Source organism: Chaetodon auriga, chromosome 16, assembly GCF_051107435.1.
Source record: "Chaetodon auriga isolate fChaAug3 chromosome 16, fChaAug3.hap1, whole genome shotgun sequence".
NCBI classification, from domain to species: Eukaryota; Metazoa; Chordata; class Actinopteri; order Chaetodontiformes; family Chaetodontidae; genus Chaetodon; species Chaetodon auriga.
This window is the reverse complement of record NC_135089.1, coordinates 10,436,322-10,452,007: the sequence shown is the minus strand read 5'-3', so window position 1 is coordinate 10,452,007 and position 15,686 is coordinate 10,436,322. Positions and strand designations below refer to the sequence as shown.

The 15,686-nt window shown below is 41.6% G+C and overlaps 2 protein-coding genes across 2 annotated transcripts in view; one reads left to right on the top strand and one right to left on the bottom strand.

The window, feature by feature from the left end:
* The first annotated feature begins 1,006 nt into the window (after window positions 1-1,006).
* On the top strand, window positions 1,007-13,597 carry LOC143333587 (arf-GAP with dual PH domain-containing protein 1-like). The gene is made up of 11 exons (XM_076751689.1): window positions 1,007-1,379; window positions 4,178-4,308; window positions 5,092-5,183; window positions 6,381-6,463; window positions 10,150-10,262; window positions 10,433-10,579; window positions 10,954-11,037; window positions 11,482-11,544; window positions 11,693-11,764; window positions 12,038-12,266; window positions 12,370-13,597. The coding sequence occupies exons 1-11, from the start codon at window positions 1,289-1,291 to the stop codon at window positions 12,396-12,398; spliced, it is 1,134 nt and encodes a 377-aa protein (XP_076607804.1). The 5' UTR covers window positions 1,007-1,288; the 3' UTR covers window positions 12,399-13,597.
* The window catches only part of LOC143333588 (ras-related protein Rab-26-like), a 49,074-nt gene continuing 46,519 nt past the window's right edge, over window positions 13,132-15,686 (bottom strand). Inside the window, exon 9 of the mRNA XM_076751690.1 lies at window positions 13,132-15,173. Coding sequence (XP_076607805.1) covers window positions 15,074-15,173 — 100 coding nt within the window. The 3' untranslated portion in view covers window positions 13,132-15,073. The remainder of the gene's footprint in view (window positions 15,174-15,686) is intronic.

Here is a 15,686-nt window from a genome sequence, read left to right as displayed (position 1 = left end):
GTCACATTTCTGGCTCAGTGCCTGTCAGCTTTGTTTGCTCAGTGCGCCCTTTCTTAACCTCTAGAGAACACGTTAATGTTTAATGCGTCTGCCATACCTTCAAATGAATATTAACAGAAAAGATACTCAAATGTGCTCACAATTCAGCAACAACACATGGCAAATGCATGTGTTCCGTAATGTAAGTGCAGTATTTGCTGGTACTGCAGCATCATTTACTGGATAGAGCCATGAGATCCAGGGAAATGATATACCAGTATGTTTTTTTCTCTCCTTTAATTTCTATGAACATGTTTTTTTGCTTTTGTGACAGGCAAGATTAAGGGAAGATTTACCACAAAAGCCAGCATCCCTTGAATGTATCTTCATAATAAATCTTACAAGGGTAGGCAGATCAGCAGATACATGCACAGTATGCAATGTTAGTTAAACTGGAAACACAACAGTGGGTGGACACAAGAACTAATACAATATAGATTACACACTACTGAGTGACAGGTGGGATTAATAATGGCTCTTTCATTTCAGTGACCCGCTGAGCCAGCATGCAGTTTGGCTGATTAGCCTTAATTGGTTCATGACTCTGGTGACCCCATATAAACCCTAACGAAGCTCCGCCCACCGTCAACCGGAGCACAGGTGGAATCAGCCATAGGTGAAAGCACCTGGGATCGGTATTATTTCACCTAAATGAGACAGAAAAAGAGAAATAATTAAAATGACAGGGAATACTGGTAATGAGTTCAGTATTGAGCGTCTAATATCCAGCATGATATTTCTATTAAGGATATATTGCAGCAAAGGAGGGTTTGTCTTAAAATGAAAAATCTTCAGGGGACAGTCTTAAACAAATATGGGCTATTCCACAAACCGTGTCTTTTCAGATGGAAGATGTCTTTTCAGGCATCAAGTGAAATATTTCCTGGCTATGAAATAATGAAGGAGGCTGTAAGGGGTAAATGTGGGTGTATTCACGGTCCGGAGAAGCGTCGTGAGCGCGTTTCCTACCGCTGGGGGTCTCACTCTAGAGAGAGAGACAGAGAGGAAGACTTAAATGTATTTATTGTTGCATCTATATGGGTCTTTATAGCATACACTAGGCTGATCATGCTCCACTATTCAGCCACCCTCCACCCAAAATTACAGCCTTCTCGTTAGAACTTGGGCGCGTCGCGACGCGCTTTTACGAATTGAGTCCAGCACGCCAGGCGTCAATCTTACTTTTCGATGCACGAGAGTTTGATGTCTTCAGCCGCTGAGCAGGCATCTGAGCAGAATCATTTGCATTATGACCTCGGACCAAGAAAAGAACAGACAGCGTATGAAACAGCTTCTGGGGAAACCTGGAAATGGAAACTGTGCCGACTGCGGGGCTGCAGGTAGGCTGGAGGGGAGTCCCTGACGGACGCTGGCCACATTTTACTGACCTTTTTCCCACTTCGGTCTGTTTGTTTATACATTCTGCCACCACCCTACGTCTTTATTTTGCATGTGGGTTATTATAAGCCACACATAATTAACTGCATGTGCCGAAATTTAACAATGTGTCGGCAGTTCTCTTTTCGCAAGAGTGTGTGCAAGGTCGTTGAGTTTCTCAGACAGTCACGATGTGGTCTAGGCACGGTTATGAAATATAAAACGGTTGACATAATGAAGCTCAAGCAGGAGAGCAATGGATTTCCTGACGACTCAAATAAAAGAGGCTTCCAGCACTTTTCATTTAACTTTATAAATAAGTAACACATGTCGAGCTTGAGGTGTTTTTATTTCAACTTGGAGTGCCGTCTTGGTTATAAAGGGCTTTACAGCATATATTTGATATGATTCATATTCTTAGTACTAGCTGAAGTCTTCTTTCTTTCTGCATGTGGTCACACACTCAGATGGTCACACCTTGTAGGGTTCAGATCTGCAGCTCAGTACATGGCAAACAGGTGTGGCCTGTGAAACAAGTCTCGTCTGCAGCCCCAGTGAAAGTCAGAAAGGTCTGTTGAATATATTGTGCTTTACTTTGCGTAGCTTCTGCTTTAAAAGTTTAGGCTTTCTTAATGAACCTAATTCAAAATGGCCAAATATGTGATGAGCCTATGATTATATCTGAGCATCTCATTTCTCCAAATCCATTCATCCAGGTCTCATATAGGATGCCCACATGCAGGGCTGCAATTACTTTCATTATAGATTATTCTGATGGTTATTTTAATCAGAATGAGTTTGAATTGTTATTTGAAAATGTGAAAAAATACCCATTATTTCCCAGAACTCAAGATAACATCTTAAACGTCTTAAAGGTTTGAGCGAAGACGCTAGTTTACAGGAAATTATGTCAGTGAAAAACTGCAAATCCTCTTATTTGTGAAGCTGAAACCAGAGAGTGTGAGAGAATTTTTTTTTTTTTGCTTGAAAAGGAAAAAAAAAGGCCCCGTAATGCAGAAATGATGGGAGTGGCTAGCTACACATCAGCCTCTTGTCTCTTGTGTACAGATGCAGTCTTACAAGTGTGCAGCTTTGTGATTATGTACAAGGAAGTAATAGGTTTTTTTTTTTTTTTTTTTTTTGTTCTCATGCTATTTTTGCAGTGTGTGTTCACTCCGTTTTCATTAGCAGTGGTTGAAAGGCTGCAGCATGCTGATAGAAGCTATTTGACACTGTACCAGTTGTCTGGCTCAGTTGCAAAATAACTACCACAGCAGCTGAAATCTCACCTTGCACTGATAAGAGTAATGGTTCTGAAAAAGGAGGTTTTGGAGGAAGTGTGTGTAGCCAATCGCACGTTCGCTGCAAGCCGTGTGCTCACAAACCTAAATTTAAAGGACTGTCTTGTCATAATAAAAGAATCTGTTGTTGTTGTTTGGATTTAAAAAAAAGAAAAGCTGTGTGTTCATTGTGAACTTCTACGAAAGTGCTGATTGCCACAGTGCACGCTCATTGCACACTTGCCTACCTTCAAAGAAATGTCTCAACTGTGCGATGTGCTGACCTTTCACTCAACTTTGTAAGAACGCTGAAAAATGTCATGAGTGCTGAAACATAACTGCCTGACAAGTTAAAAAAAAAGTCATTTTTCAGTTTGTTTGCTTTATCTCAGAAGTTTTTATGACAGATGTGTTGGAGGTAGTCGTGACTCATGATATATGCATAAGTGTGAATGTAACATGTGAATGCAGCCAAGGTGTGAATAACACTTTGCACACACTGGTGTATGTAAATGCTATACAGAAGATATACTTGTGAATTTCCAATATTACTACGAATGTGAAGGCAAAACCTTGCAGCTTTCAAGAGCAACAGGCAAATAATTGTGATACACACGAGGACGTGCTGCCTGCCTCCAATGAAAGATGATCTAGAACTGTATTATCACCATTTCTAAACAGGTGTTGATGAGCTGCAGCAACAAAGTACAGTAAATGTGGGCTGTTGATGTGTAAATAATGTATTGAGGGCGACATTTTGCCGCGTTCATGTCTGTGTTGTGACAGAAATGGCATCTATGAAACACTACCCTGCCGGGGTGATTCAAGGTGAGCCATCAGTGGTGCTGAGGCTCCTCTCTCTCTCTCCCACTGCTGCCACAACACAGTGAAAATGCAGAGGAAACACCCAGTCTGCCCCCACACAAACCCGAATACAGTCCAGCTCTTGACTGACATCATTTCCACCCAAATATTGATCATCTGTGAAACTGTGGGAGGGAGTTCTGATCACTCTGAGGATGTGGACAGAGTTGTTAAATCTAGGTCATGACGATAAGCTCGCTGCACTTTGGTGACCTGCTTCCTGTCTGAGAACCGGATATTTTTTGTATTGAGCGAGTCATCAGCATTAAAGGCCGAGACATGGCGAGTGAGGACTCTAGGCCTCCTGAGGGATGGACCGCAGTCTCTTCCTGTTCCTTCTCAGTCATTACCCTGTTTTAACCCTTTATCTCACCTGCCTTGCATCTTGTGTTAGATTTCTATCGATACTTTTTTCTGCTCTAATTTCTCATCAGGCGCAGATTAACATGATTAGAATGTTAAAAATAAACTTCCATACAGATGATTTCTCCAGCGCTTTCTGCCTGTAATAACATGTCACTGTTTTGGTTCAGTGTCCTAGAAGGATGTTTAAAATTGTTTTGTCCAGTTTATTCAGTTATTTTGAACCTTAAACGTGTTTTTACTCTGCGTGGCAGATCCGGAGTGGGCGTCCTACACCCTGGGTGTGTTTGTGTGTCAAAGCTGCTCAGGCCTCCATAGAAACATTGCTCAGATCAGCAAGGTGAAATCCATCCTGCTGGATCCCTGGAGCTCCTCGGAGGTGGAGGTGAGGACTCCTGTCTGTCGTGCACGTGAAGTGTCCTTATTTTATCCGTAAAAATCCCCAACAAAGTCGAATTCAGCCATCGATTATGGTCTGAAACTTGGCTTGAAGTAACGCAGCCTCGCCCTCACCCAGCCAAGCCTGCTCCACTGTGAGCATCACTCTCTGCCTGCCGCCCCGCCCCTTCATCCCTGCTTGGAAAAAATAAGACAAGTCATCCGTCTCAATTGAGCCCGGCCTGAAAGGCGTGAGCCAGCAGCTGGCAGATACAACCACTATCTTTGTGTGTGTGTGTGTGCTGAGTCTTGGGACTCTCAGACTTTAAAACTCACTTTAAATACCACTTGATTTAAAGTGAAAATATCAAGAATGAGGTGAAAAGAAAATTGTTTTCTTCCATCTAGCCCAGTCACATTAATCATATCAAGCTGCTGTCCACTGTGTGTGAATGCATGCAACAAAAGGAGGGTTTGTGTCGTTAGCTCTTTCTCTCTCTCTCCGTCCCCCTTTCCCTGACGTCCTCTTCCTTCATTTGCCTGTGTGATCTGTAGTTTGCTAGCTGTGTGCTATTGCATGCTGAGCAGTGTCCTCTGTGTTAAATACAGAGACACAAAAGAAGAAGCAGCCATGGCAGCAGCAATGTCTCCCTCTGGGCAAGGTGTCAGCCACACAAACCCTGAGCTGCAAGCACCTCATTATTTTTGTGTGTGTGTGACCTGCCCTCATCAACCAAGTTATATACATACGGATATCCCTGACTAACACCTCTCTTGTTCCTCTCTGCAGTTTATGGACTCTGTGGGTAACAATGCTACCAAGGCCAAATATGAACAGATAGTTCCTGCCTTCTACTACTGTCCCACACACAGAGACTGCACGTAAGTGATGCGTCCTCCTCTGTACCAGTGTCCTCTCAAAATGTGAGAGTTTCCTGATTTTGACAGCCACGGAGATGTAGGTTATCATATGCATCCATTCGTGCCTAATGGAGTTGTTTACAAGGTAGATTAGGATGGATTGACTTTGCAAAAATCAGGTTTATTAAAATTTTAAAGGTTCTATAAATAAAAAAAAAAAAAAAGACACCCGGAAGAAAGTCAGATTTTATATTTGGAGTTGACGTATTGCTCTTTAGGTCATTTATACAATAACAAATGCTGATGTTTCCTGTTTCACACCATAAAAATGTAATGCCACTCTGCATCACTACTGAGGCTTTTTAGAGCCTAAGAGTCCGTCATCGATCAACAACATTGCAAACCTTTTCTGGTTATATGCTGTGGTTATTTTGTGCTCATAGACAGTAGAATATTACTCATTGCATCTTTAAGATTGCAGTTATTCTTCCACAGATGGATGCATTCATTAACTGTTGGGCAACAAGTGGTTTTTGTGATAAGACTGGCCAGTTCCTGCAGTTTGAACAGGAAGCAACAGTTCAGTACGAGGGTTTCTTCTTAACGGTCCAGAAACATGAATAACAATATGCAACAGCTAAACACTGAGGTGTGGAGTGTATTTTAGAGCTGCATTGTGTTTATGAGGGGTGATATGATTAAGGCAGTAATGAGGAAGAGATGATTGGATAAAGGAGAGAGAAAAAGGCAAATCCATTAAGTGTGAAGGGCTTTGCGCATTCATGGGAAGAGCCATACAAAGCCATTACATTAAATACTGGCCTGCTGATTTGTTGAAAGCGACATTGCTGGTTAAGCATAGTGAAAAGCAGATGAGGTGTCTTTGTATGCTGAAGATGCACGCACATACAAGGCGCTGGTTTGTCCATGATGCTTTGTGGATGTTAAGGATAATTGCAAAGGGAACAGAGAGTCCATAGAAATTAAATCAGTCAAGATGGACATGAGAGATGAAAGAAGAGCATGAGCCGTGTAATCAGTAGCATGACACAGGGAGGACAAAGGGAAGGCACAAGCGATAATTACGAGAAGATGAGCCAAGTAATATTTGTTTGCATGAAATGTGGCTCCGAGGCTTGATATTCATGTAAGTTAATGAGACGTTTCCAACAAATTAACTCAAGCATGAAGTAAACATCAACACCAACTGTTCTGCAGGCTCCTGCGGGAACAATGGATCCGAGCCAAGTACGAGAGGAAGGAGTTTATGTGTGTGGAGAAGCAGGAGCCTTACTCGGCAGGTAAGAATTAAACGCGCCCTGTACGCTTACACACACACACACACACACACAGACACAAAGACACACAGACACACACGCATTATACTTCTTTTTGCTTACTCTGAAAAAGAAGTAATTGTACGCGGCTCACACAGCACCACCTATTCAGCAGTGAATGAATGCTCAGCAGGGAAACAGCATCATCCATTTATGAGCAACATTCTTGGATGAAACAGCTAATGAAATCTGAGATAAAGAGTGAAAGAGGAAGCAAAACTGTGCCCCCCCCCCCCCACTTAGAGGAATAGTTCAATATTTTGGAGATGTAACTACTCTGAAAACCTGAAATAGTTGTTTTTAAAATCCTCTTTATGGACAATTTAAACAAATCAGATACATCAGGTTTATAAGTCAGCTTTAAAGTTGTTGGTGGACATATTTCTTTCTCCTTGAACAGAGCCTGGCTAGCTGTGAGCAGGGATTTTATGGTAAAGTAGCACAAACTCTTGCTCCTCCTCTTATGTCACCAACTGGCTGATGATGATGATCCTGTGAAAAAAGTGTATTGATGTCTGTTTGGGTTCGCCATGTGTTGTAGGAGGTGCTATTTGGCCCGCTAATAGCATTACACTGTCAGAGAGTGTAATAATAAACAACTCATGTCCCAGTAGGCACCATTACCCACCGCTCATTTACATAGCCAAGCCCAATTAGCCTGCCCATCAGACTGACTGCTCGTTAGGTAGCTTGGCAGATAGACGGTGTGTCAGCACGGCTTATGCTGCAGAGACGATGAGGGCTGGTCATCAAGGGAACTAAACTGCCCTTTGCTGTCCTCCTTCAGTGCTTTGTGTGTCCTCCTTTTTAAGATTCTGCTCGTCCTTCGTGTTTCCTTATCTTCATCCATCTCCGTTTCTGCAGTACGTCTCATCTTTTTCTCATGGTTCACTGTGTGTAATCATTTTGCCATGAGCTCAGTTTCTCATGACCGTGCAGCTCTTATCTCTGGCTTCTGTGCTGAATCATGCCCCCGCGTGTGTCACAAATTACAGTGTCTCTTGGCAAATCACCAAGTGGAACCTCATTAAAAGAGAGAAAGTGGCACAGACCTGATCGGTAATCAGACTCAATCAAAAAAAAAGTGATTGGGCCCCCCCCCCCCCAAACTGACTGGCAGCGAGTGCACAGATGCCAAGATTGAACCATTATGATCTCTTAAAACTCTGGAATCTTATCTATTAATATTATATACAGTGATGGAAGAAATACACACATACACGCATACACACATATAGTTCTGCATTCAAAACCCTACTTAAGTAAAAGTACAAAAGTATTTCCAGTAGAAGATACTTAAAGTATCAGAGTAAAATCACTCATTCTGCAGTAAAGTGACAGTATTATTAAGTACTATTATTTATTTATTTAGTATCAGTATGACTAAATTCTCAAAATCTGCTGCACAAATTTTGCACTTTTTTTCTCACTAGGATATCTAAATATATTGGGGCCATCATTAGATGATATATATACACTGTTTTTAACAAGTGTTATTAAACCTTATTAAAATGCTAATGCTAAGTTCTCACAGGGGTTACAATTGAGCAAGCTCTGCGCTTGGAGTTAAAACATCATTCGGCAGCTTTAAGAAGTGCCTTTGCAGTGAACCGAAAAACTAAAACAGAGCATGAAATCTCTCAAAGAGATTGTTGCTGTTTTGAAAAAAGAAAGAAGAGAAATCTCTCTTCTAGGTAGATGAGATAAAGCGCTATTATCAGAGTCTCATGACTGTCCAACTCTTGCTCTCTGTGTCTCTCTGTCTCTCTCCCTCTCTGTCAATGGCCTCTTGTGTTGTGCTGTGCAGAGGTTTAGGAGCATGTGGCTGCGTGTCTGCGCCCCGGAGGAAGAATGGCCTCTTTTGTCTACAAGTATTCTATATAATATTGCTCCTAAATTGCTGGCCAGGAGAAAGTAGCAGCAGTCTGTAGAGAACCTGAAGAAAGACACTGTGTTTGCAAACCTTGGACACGCCATCGTAACAGCGAATGAATTCTCTTCTCCTCTGCTGTCATGCTTTTGTGGACAGTCTGCCCCACCCTTGGTGGGTCTCAGTGCTGAAACAAAACTTTCTGGCTCATGAATAATTGATGAAGCCGCTGCTCAACCAAAAGTTTACTGCTGTCTGTGGCCCGCACCATGTCGGCTTTATTGCTGTACAAAGAAGCAAAGGACGGGACAAAGGGATGGGTGGAGGAGAGAGAGGATGGTGCAAGTGGACCAACTGAGATATAATTTTCTCTCAGAATTTCCCTTTTTTGCATTTTTATTGCACTGCAGTTTAGCTCATACCATACCAAGTATCTTGCCACAGTTTTGTCATGCTAATGCAGTGTCTTTGCAGCTGGACTGATAGCACGTCATGACCAAAGCCTTAAAGTAGGCTCTGTGGCTGTGCTAGCAAGTGGTGGTGCATGAACCTGCCAACACTTCCTTAAAACACATGAAACTGTGGACCTCAAATTGATGAAAGATCCAGTTTATTATTAATTAAAAAGATAATCTGACAAAAAAACAAAAAACGACTAATTCGGATCTTTTATCGTTAAATATTGCTGATTTTGCATTTGTGCGAGTGAGTTAATTTGTATGTGTGTTGGCTGAGTGCACATAGGGCAATGACAGTGCACTTCTTCCTGCAGTGCTGTTTCTGTTGGCTCATGCTGAGTATGGGCCGAGAGGCCAGTGTCAGGAACAAGCCCAGGAAATGAGCCAACAAGCTCTCTGTGTGTGTGTGAAAGAGGATGGGCTGGATACAGCTTATTATTTAGAAGAGGCTAAAAATGATGGAGCGAAGACTCATTCTCGCTCCAGTGCTGATTGGATCGTAAGAAAACTCTTTAAAATAAGTTCTGACACAAAAATACTTTACTGGTTGTTAATCCAAAACTGTGTGTGTGTGTGTGTCTGTGTGTGTGTGTGTGTGTGAGAGTGAGAGATGGTTTCGGTGATGTTCAGGCTTGCAGAGGAAACCATCAGTTGAAGCTGAATTATTTATGTGTAGTAAAAGCAGAGGTGCTTCCTCCCATCACTGCTGAGCTGCTTAGAACAGTGACCACATAAGCCAAACGTGTATGCACGCACTCGCACGCACACACACACACACACTCTTACATACACAAATTCACCACCAGTCTCTGTCATATAGGAGCTTTCAGAGGTCTTGACCAGCATCGTTTCTGGGTCAGTCTCTTGGGTAATATCATGATACAATAGGTGGATACTTGAAAGAATCTTTAAACACATTTTTCTTTGTTTACACTTTTTTGTTTACCACATATTTCCATATGTGTCATTTCACTGTGTTTTCAGTTTTCATCTACATTGTAGAATAAGAATAATTGTTTCCTGGTGTGATAATGCCATTGTGACAATTAAAGCTAAAAATGGATCTAAAGCTTCCTTCTTAGAGTTAAAACAGCTAAAACAACAGGGATTATTGGACTTACATGCTTTGGGTGGCTAAAAATGGGTGGTTGATCGATAGCTTGATGTTTCTTAGAGTCACCGTTTGTGAGTTTCTCTCCGGTGTGACTGTTTGATTTTCTATTTAGTTTTTTATTAAACATCTATTGTGTCTTCCCTCTGTTTTCTCTGTATTCCTGCTCCACATCAATGGAACGGGACCCTTGTGGCTCCCCTCCTGGCAGGCTACAGAGAGGGGTTTCTATGGAAACGAGGCAGAGACAATGGACAGTACCTCAGCCGAAAATTTATTCTGTCCGAACGGGAAGGCGTTTTGAAGTACTTCAACAAGCACGATGTGAGTGTTTTCTCCCTCTGTCTATCTTTTAGTCTGTATTTGATTTGCAGGTCTCGCTGTTTGAAATAGCTCCCTCTCTCTAGAAATGTCCTGGTTTTTACAGCATACAAGGAGAGTCAAGACTGTACCGCTGACTTTCTCTCTTCTCAAAATGTCTTTCTTGTCTGCAGGCCAGAGAGCCCAAAGCGATAATGAAGATCAATACAGTGAATGCCACTTTCCAGCCAACAAAAATCGGAACTGCCCACGGCCTGCAGATAACCTATTTGAAGGACAACAGCACTAGAAACATCTTTGTTTACCACGAGGATGGAAAGGTGAGGTGTGGCACCTCTCCCTGCTGTGTGTGTGTGTGTGTGTGTGTGTGTGTGTGTGTGTGTGTGTGTGTGTGTGTGTGTGTGTGTGCGCCTCCCTGGTGGAAATGGTTTGTCATTACAAGTCAGTGTGTAATTGAAGTTCACTGTAATAATCCTTAATATTAGCTAAAGGCTTCCCAAAACAGACATCTCCCTGGTGTTTAGAGCTTTTCAAATGGCGTTTCTCGCACAAATCCCACTTAGAAAAGCCATTTTGTCTGGTAATGATAGTCATGAGCACTGTGTGTAGCGTGGGGGGTAATTAGGGATTATCAGTGCTGATGATGTGTGCGAGGAGATGATATTGCAGCAAGAATCATTTTCCTGTCTTGAAGGAAATGGTGGACTGGTTCAACGCCATCAGAGCAGCCCGGTTTCACTACCTGCAGGTGGCTTTTCCTGGAGCTCCTACCTCTGATGTAAGTACATGCACATATACAGGGTAGTAGCTACAATTGAGGACACTGACATCACATTGTTGGGGGATTTGTGAGTTTCGGCAAACTGTGGAGGCCATTACGTTCTACAGTTAAAAAAAATACAAGCATTTAATAAGCTGATTCAGATCTTTCCAGACTCAGTATATTTAGATATGATTACTTTAATTATTCTTTTCCCTCACAATGTGAAAAAGGCTTTGAGGCCCCATTAAGACCTAAATATTGCAGAAAAGAACAAAAAAACAAAACAAAAACACAACACAGAAAAATAACTGGAATAGTTGAATAATGAGATAAAAAGGGAAAAACCCTTTTACCCACAGCATTTTTAAGAGACTGGCTAGGACACACACGTACGCGCACACACGCGCACACACACTCACAGTTTATCAGTAACTAAGTCTTTGCTCTTTGTTTGTCTAGCTGCTGCCAAAACTAACTAGGAACTACATCAAGGAGGGTTACATGGAGAAGACTGGTCCAAAGGTAATGCATTTGTCCTATTTTTGTTTTTCTGTGTTGATAGAATACTTTTCCACAACATGATTTCTAAGTTGGGGAAATATGCAAAGCCTATAACAGCGTCTTGCAGAGCATAAAAGCCCCATGTTTCTCTCCTGTTTCTGTCCCACAGCACACAGAGGGCTTCAAGAAGAGATGGTTCACGATGGATGACAGGAGGCTCATGTACTTCAAAGATCCACTGGTATTAAAGCTGCACAAAACTGCTGTAGTTACACAATGTGGCCAGCAGATGCTGCTATCCCCTTTTCCTCTACTGGAGGCACAGTGCACTCAAAAACTCCATAATATAAATATTTACCCTTGAGAGAGATTGATAGATGGATAACAGTTTGGTTTGTGATGCCAAAACAGCAACATTTTCCCAGAAATATGACAGTTATTTGCACTGACTTAATCTAGAAGTCATGTTTGTATTCCTTAATGAAACTGCGTGTGTTTCTCCCTCTGCTTTGAGGACGCCTATGCACGAGGTGAGGTGTTCATCGGTAGTAAGGAAAACAGCTACACTGTGCTTCCTGGTCTCCCCCCGAACATTCAGGGCTACCATTGGCAGTTTGGAATTACCATAGTGACCCCGGACAGGAAGTTTCTATTTGCATGCGAGACCGAAGAAGATCAGAAAGACTGGATGGCTGCATTTCAGACTGTTGTCAACAGACCAATGCTGCCTCAGGAGTATGCAGGTAAATTGAACACCCAACCAAGTCAAGTCTTTATTTAACTCTTTTATTTTTTTTTCCCTCAGTTTCTGAGTCTTATATTTTTCATTTTCTGTTCTCTCTGCAGTAGAGGCCTATTTCAAGCACAAACCATGACTGTCTTCATGAGAAAGTAAGAACTGTTGGTGCAGGAGAGGCAGGAAGTGGAGCTGGAGGAAGAGAAGGACCTGAGATATATACCTAAGATCTTATAGTGGGAGCCTTTATAAAAGCCTAAAGGTGACAAAAAAAAGGACCTAAAGGTGAGACAGCTTTGCCCACAGTTAACGTTCCCACAGTGACACCTTTACCTACCATCCTCCTCAACCTGACCTACATTATGTACCAGACCCATTTCGTAGGGAGTCCGAATCACTCCTGAGCTCTTGAATGTTAGCCTAACTCACTCATCTGTTATGCGACTTAACATACTTGAAAGAGGTCAGTCATCCTGACCTGGATGTGCAGAAGTTATATGTGTGACTTGTTGAAAGGAATCACAATTGTGCTGCTCAGATGTCAAAATATGTGGTTTTCTTGTCCGCAGTAATATAGTGTTATAGAAATGCTTAAGTTACCCAGATGTCTGAATTAACCTTGCATTTCAACTGTGTACAAACTGCGCCCTTCTGGCCACTTACGTGCACGCTAAAACAAACATTATCTGACACAGGACTGTAATATAATCAGTCAGAAGGAATCATACACACACGCTCTGCAGATACTCACATTTATTTCCATGTATGAGTACAATATTTAATTGTCAGTGTATTTATTTTTTTAACTGTCTAAATTGCTCTACACAACTTGTAGCAATATAGTACCAAGCAGTGCAGGTATAAAAAGCTAGTTTTGCCTGTTTTTTTTTTTTTTTTTTACATATTCAAGCATTATTTGAAGAATTGGCTTGCACTTTTTTTTGATTTTGCAAAACTGCATGCAAATTTAGAATTAGTTTTAATGTGGTGTAGTTATTTATCCAGCAGAGGGAGACAAAGGAAAGGTTTTAAAACTGAGCCTCTCAACCCACACACACACACTCCAGGGACTCATTAATCTCATCAAACCAGTTACTGCAGGTGTGCACACTGAATTATTTGTGTACGCGCTGAAGAGAAAGGTATGAAGATGTTGAGCAGTGTCGCCTTTGTTGAAACTTAAAGAGCCATGGTCAAGTGAACCTCGTGAGCTTAACTGTTAAATCTCCACCACGTACACACTCACGCTTACTGTTTTGTAACTCGTGCTCTGAACACGCTGTGGAGTCGTTTGAGTGAATCTGAATTATGGTCTCTATTAAAAGGGGAAAAGCCACATTACCTTCTGTTTTTATTGTAGTTTCAGTTACAAGAAAGAAGTTGCACATTGAAACATAGTAAAACCAAAAATCAGTACATTACTCTTAACATCAAGATTGGAAAAGTGTACAGTAAATACTGCACAGACATAATCAGTCTGTATGACTAAGATGAAATCTACCAAAGCAACAGACATATAAAAAGAGGCCTATGCTTCTTTTATGAAGAACAGGTTAAATACTGTGAACAGATTATAAGAAATGTACTGGTCAGTCTTTTTAAGAAAACATGGCACTATATACCCCATTTATATATTCATGAATGGGAAATAAAACAAAAAGCAGGAATAATAGCAGCCGACTACTGTTTGCACATCTGACTACAAAAGAAAACATTCAAAATAAAATCAAATATACACATCTGTGTCATATACAATACTTCTTTCTACCAATCCATACTCTTATTTACCATCTAAAGTGCTATTCTCCTCCATCAAAACTTTCTTTTTACATGCAGAAAAAAAGTATTTACATCTCATTTGTCAAAACCCCAATGTATGCAGATTACACACGGTATGTACCAGTACCACATGTTTTATTTACCAAGATGAGCGGCTGCATTAGAGCACTCAAAACTCAACACTGGTCCTTTAACATTTAAAAAAAATCCCCCAAATCTTTTATGTTCAGTGGCCTGTGCACTGCCATGTTTGTGAAGGTTCGCTTAAACTGCTGTATGCTTAATTTTTTGCATCTCGCATGAATTTAAATCTAAAAGAACCGTTCATTGTGGCTAATGATGCTATTCTGTACCTCCTAGCCTTGTATACACAATAGCAACATGAATTTACGTTTATGTAGAAGTAGTAACACATATTTCCAAATATCCACAGCTGATTTATGGAAATGCTTAGATTGAGTTTATGCTGGTGAGCTAAACTGGCTGCAAAGAGCCCGTTGAATTTCTGACATGAACACTGAACCATGGACAGAGGACACATCACTCTACATCTGTTGTATGAACATTCATCCACGAGCTGACCAAGAAGAGAACAGTCAGCCGAAATGACGGCTGTCACTGACCTTTTAAATGGACGTGAGAAACAAATGGCTTTAGAAGACACATGTCTGCAACAAGACAGTTTAGGAGGAAGCTGTCCATTAATAGCTTCATAACTGAGGTGTGCGGCGCATGACTTTGTCTTTTGCAAACCATAGCCTGGGGCTACATTCACAGCTGCAGAAGGAAGTGGGTGAGGAAAAGCAGGACGTGCAAGATGGAGTAGGGCAGCGAAATGAGTGCAGGACGACAGATGGAGGCTGTGTGGACGGAGACGGGGAGGTTTGAAGGTGCAGGAACGGGAGGACAATAATGTTTATACCTCGCTGGAGCTGACTCCTCTGATCAGGCCAGATATGAACACCGACTGTATGAACATGAGTGATCTACACACATAAATACACACACAGATCCAGAGAACGACTGCGGCAGGCTTTAAGACCTGCAGCAGCCCGTGCTCTTCATCTCCTTGTTAACGTACTCCTGGAGCTTGAACTTCTCACTGGGGTCCTTTATAGACCGGTGCTTCAGCTCCCTGAGACAAAGGAAACAAAGACCACCAATAACACTACAAATATTAAGATTATGCCTTAAAAACTAATTTAGGAACCTGTAATCTGACACACAGAGAGATGACTGATTATTGGCGTATCAGAAGAACTAATTTAAATAAAATCTCCATGTCCCCCTCCACTCATTCTTACTTCACTGGGATGTTTGACCTTCACTGTGAAAAATGATGTATGCACAGAGTTTGACACTAGGAGGCCAATTTCACATTCAAGGGATTGTTTTTTTGTTTTCAAAAAGCCATTACTGTCCCTCTCTCCGAAGCCACGGCCCAAACCACACTCCTTTGACAAAAGCAGTAATTTTACCTCCCAGAATGCAGGTTTACTGCTGGCATGATTGATTAGTTTATTTGTGTTATTGTGTGATTTTTGTGAATCCCAACAAGCTCTTTAAAACACCGAAGTCACACAATAACACAAAACAAACTGATGGCGTTGGCAGCAGACCAGCCACTCTTGTGTTCTCCAACGTAAAA

Coding starts and splice junctions, on each gene's coding strand:
- LOC143333587 (XM_076751689.1), top strand. CDS start 1,289: ATGACCTCGGACCAAGAAAAGAACAGACAGCGTATGAAACAGCTTCTG. Junction 6,464..10,149: donor GCAGGAGCCTTACTCGGCAG/GTAAGAATTAAA, acceptor CCCTCCTGGCAG/GCTACAGAGAGGGGTTTCTA. Junction 11,545..11,692: donor TGGAGAAGACTGGTCCAAAG/GTAATGCATTTG, acceptor TCTGTCCCACAG/CACACAGAGGGCTTCAAGAA.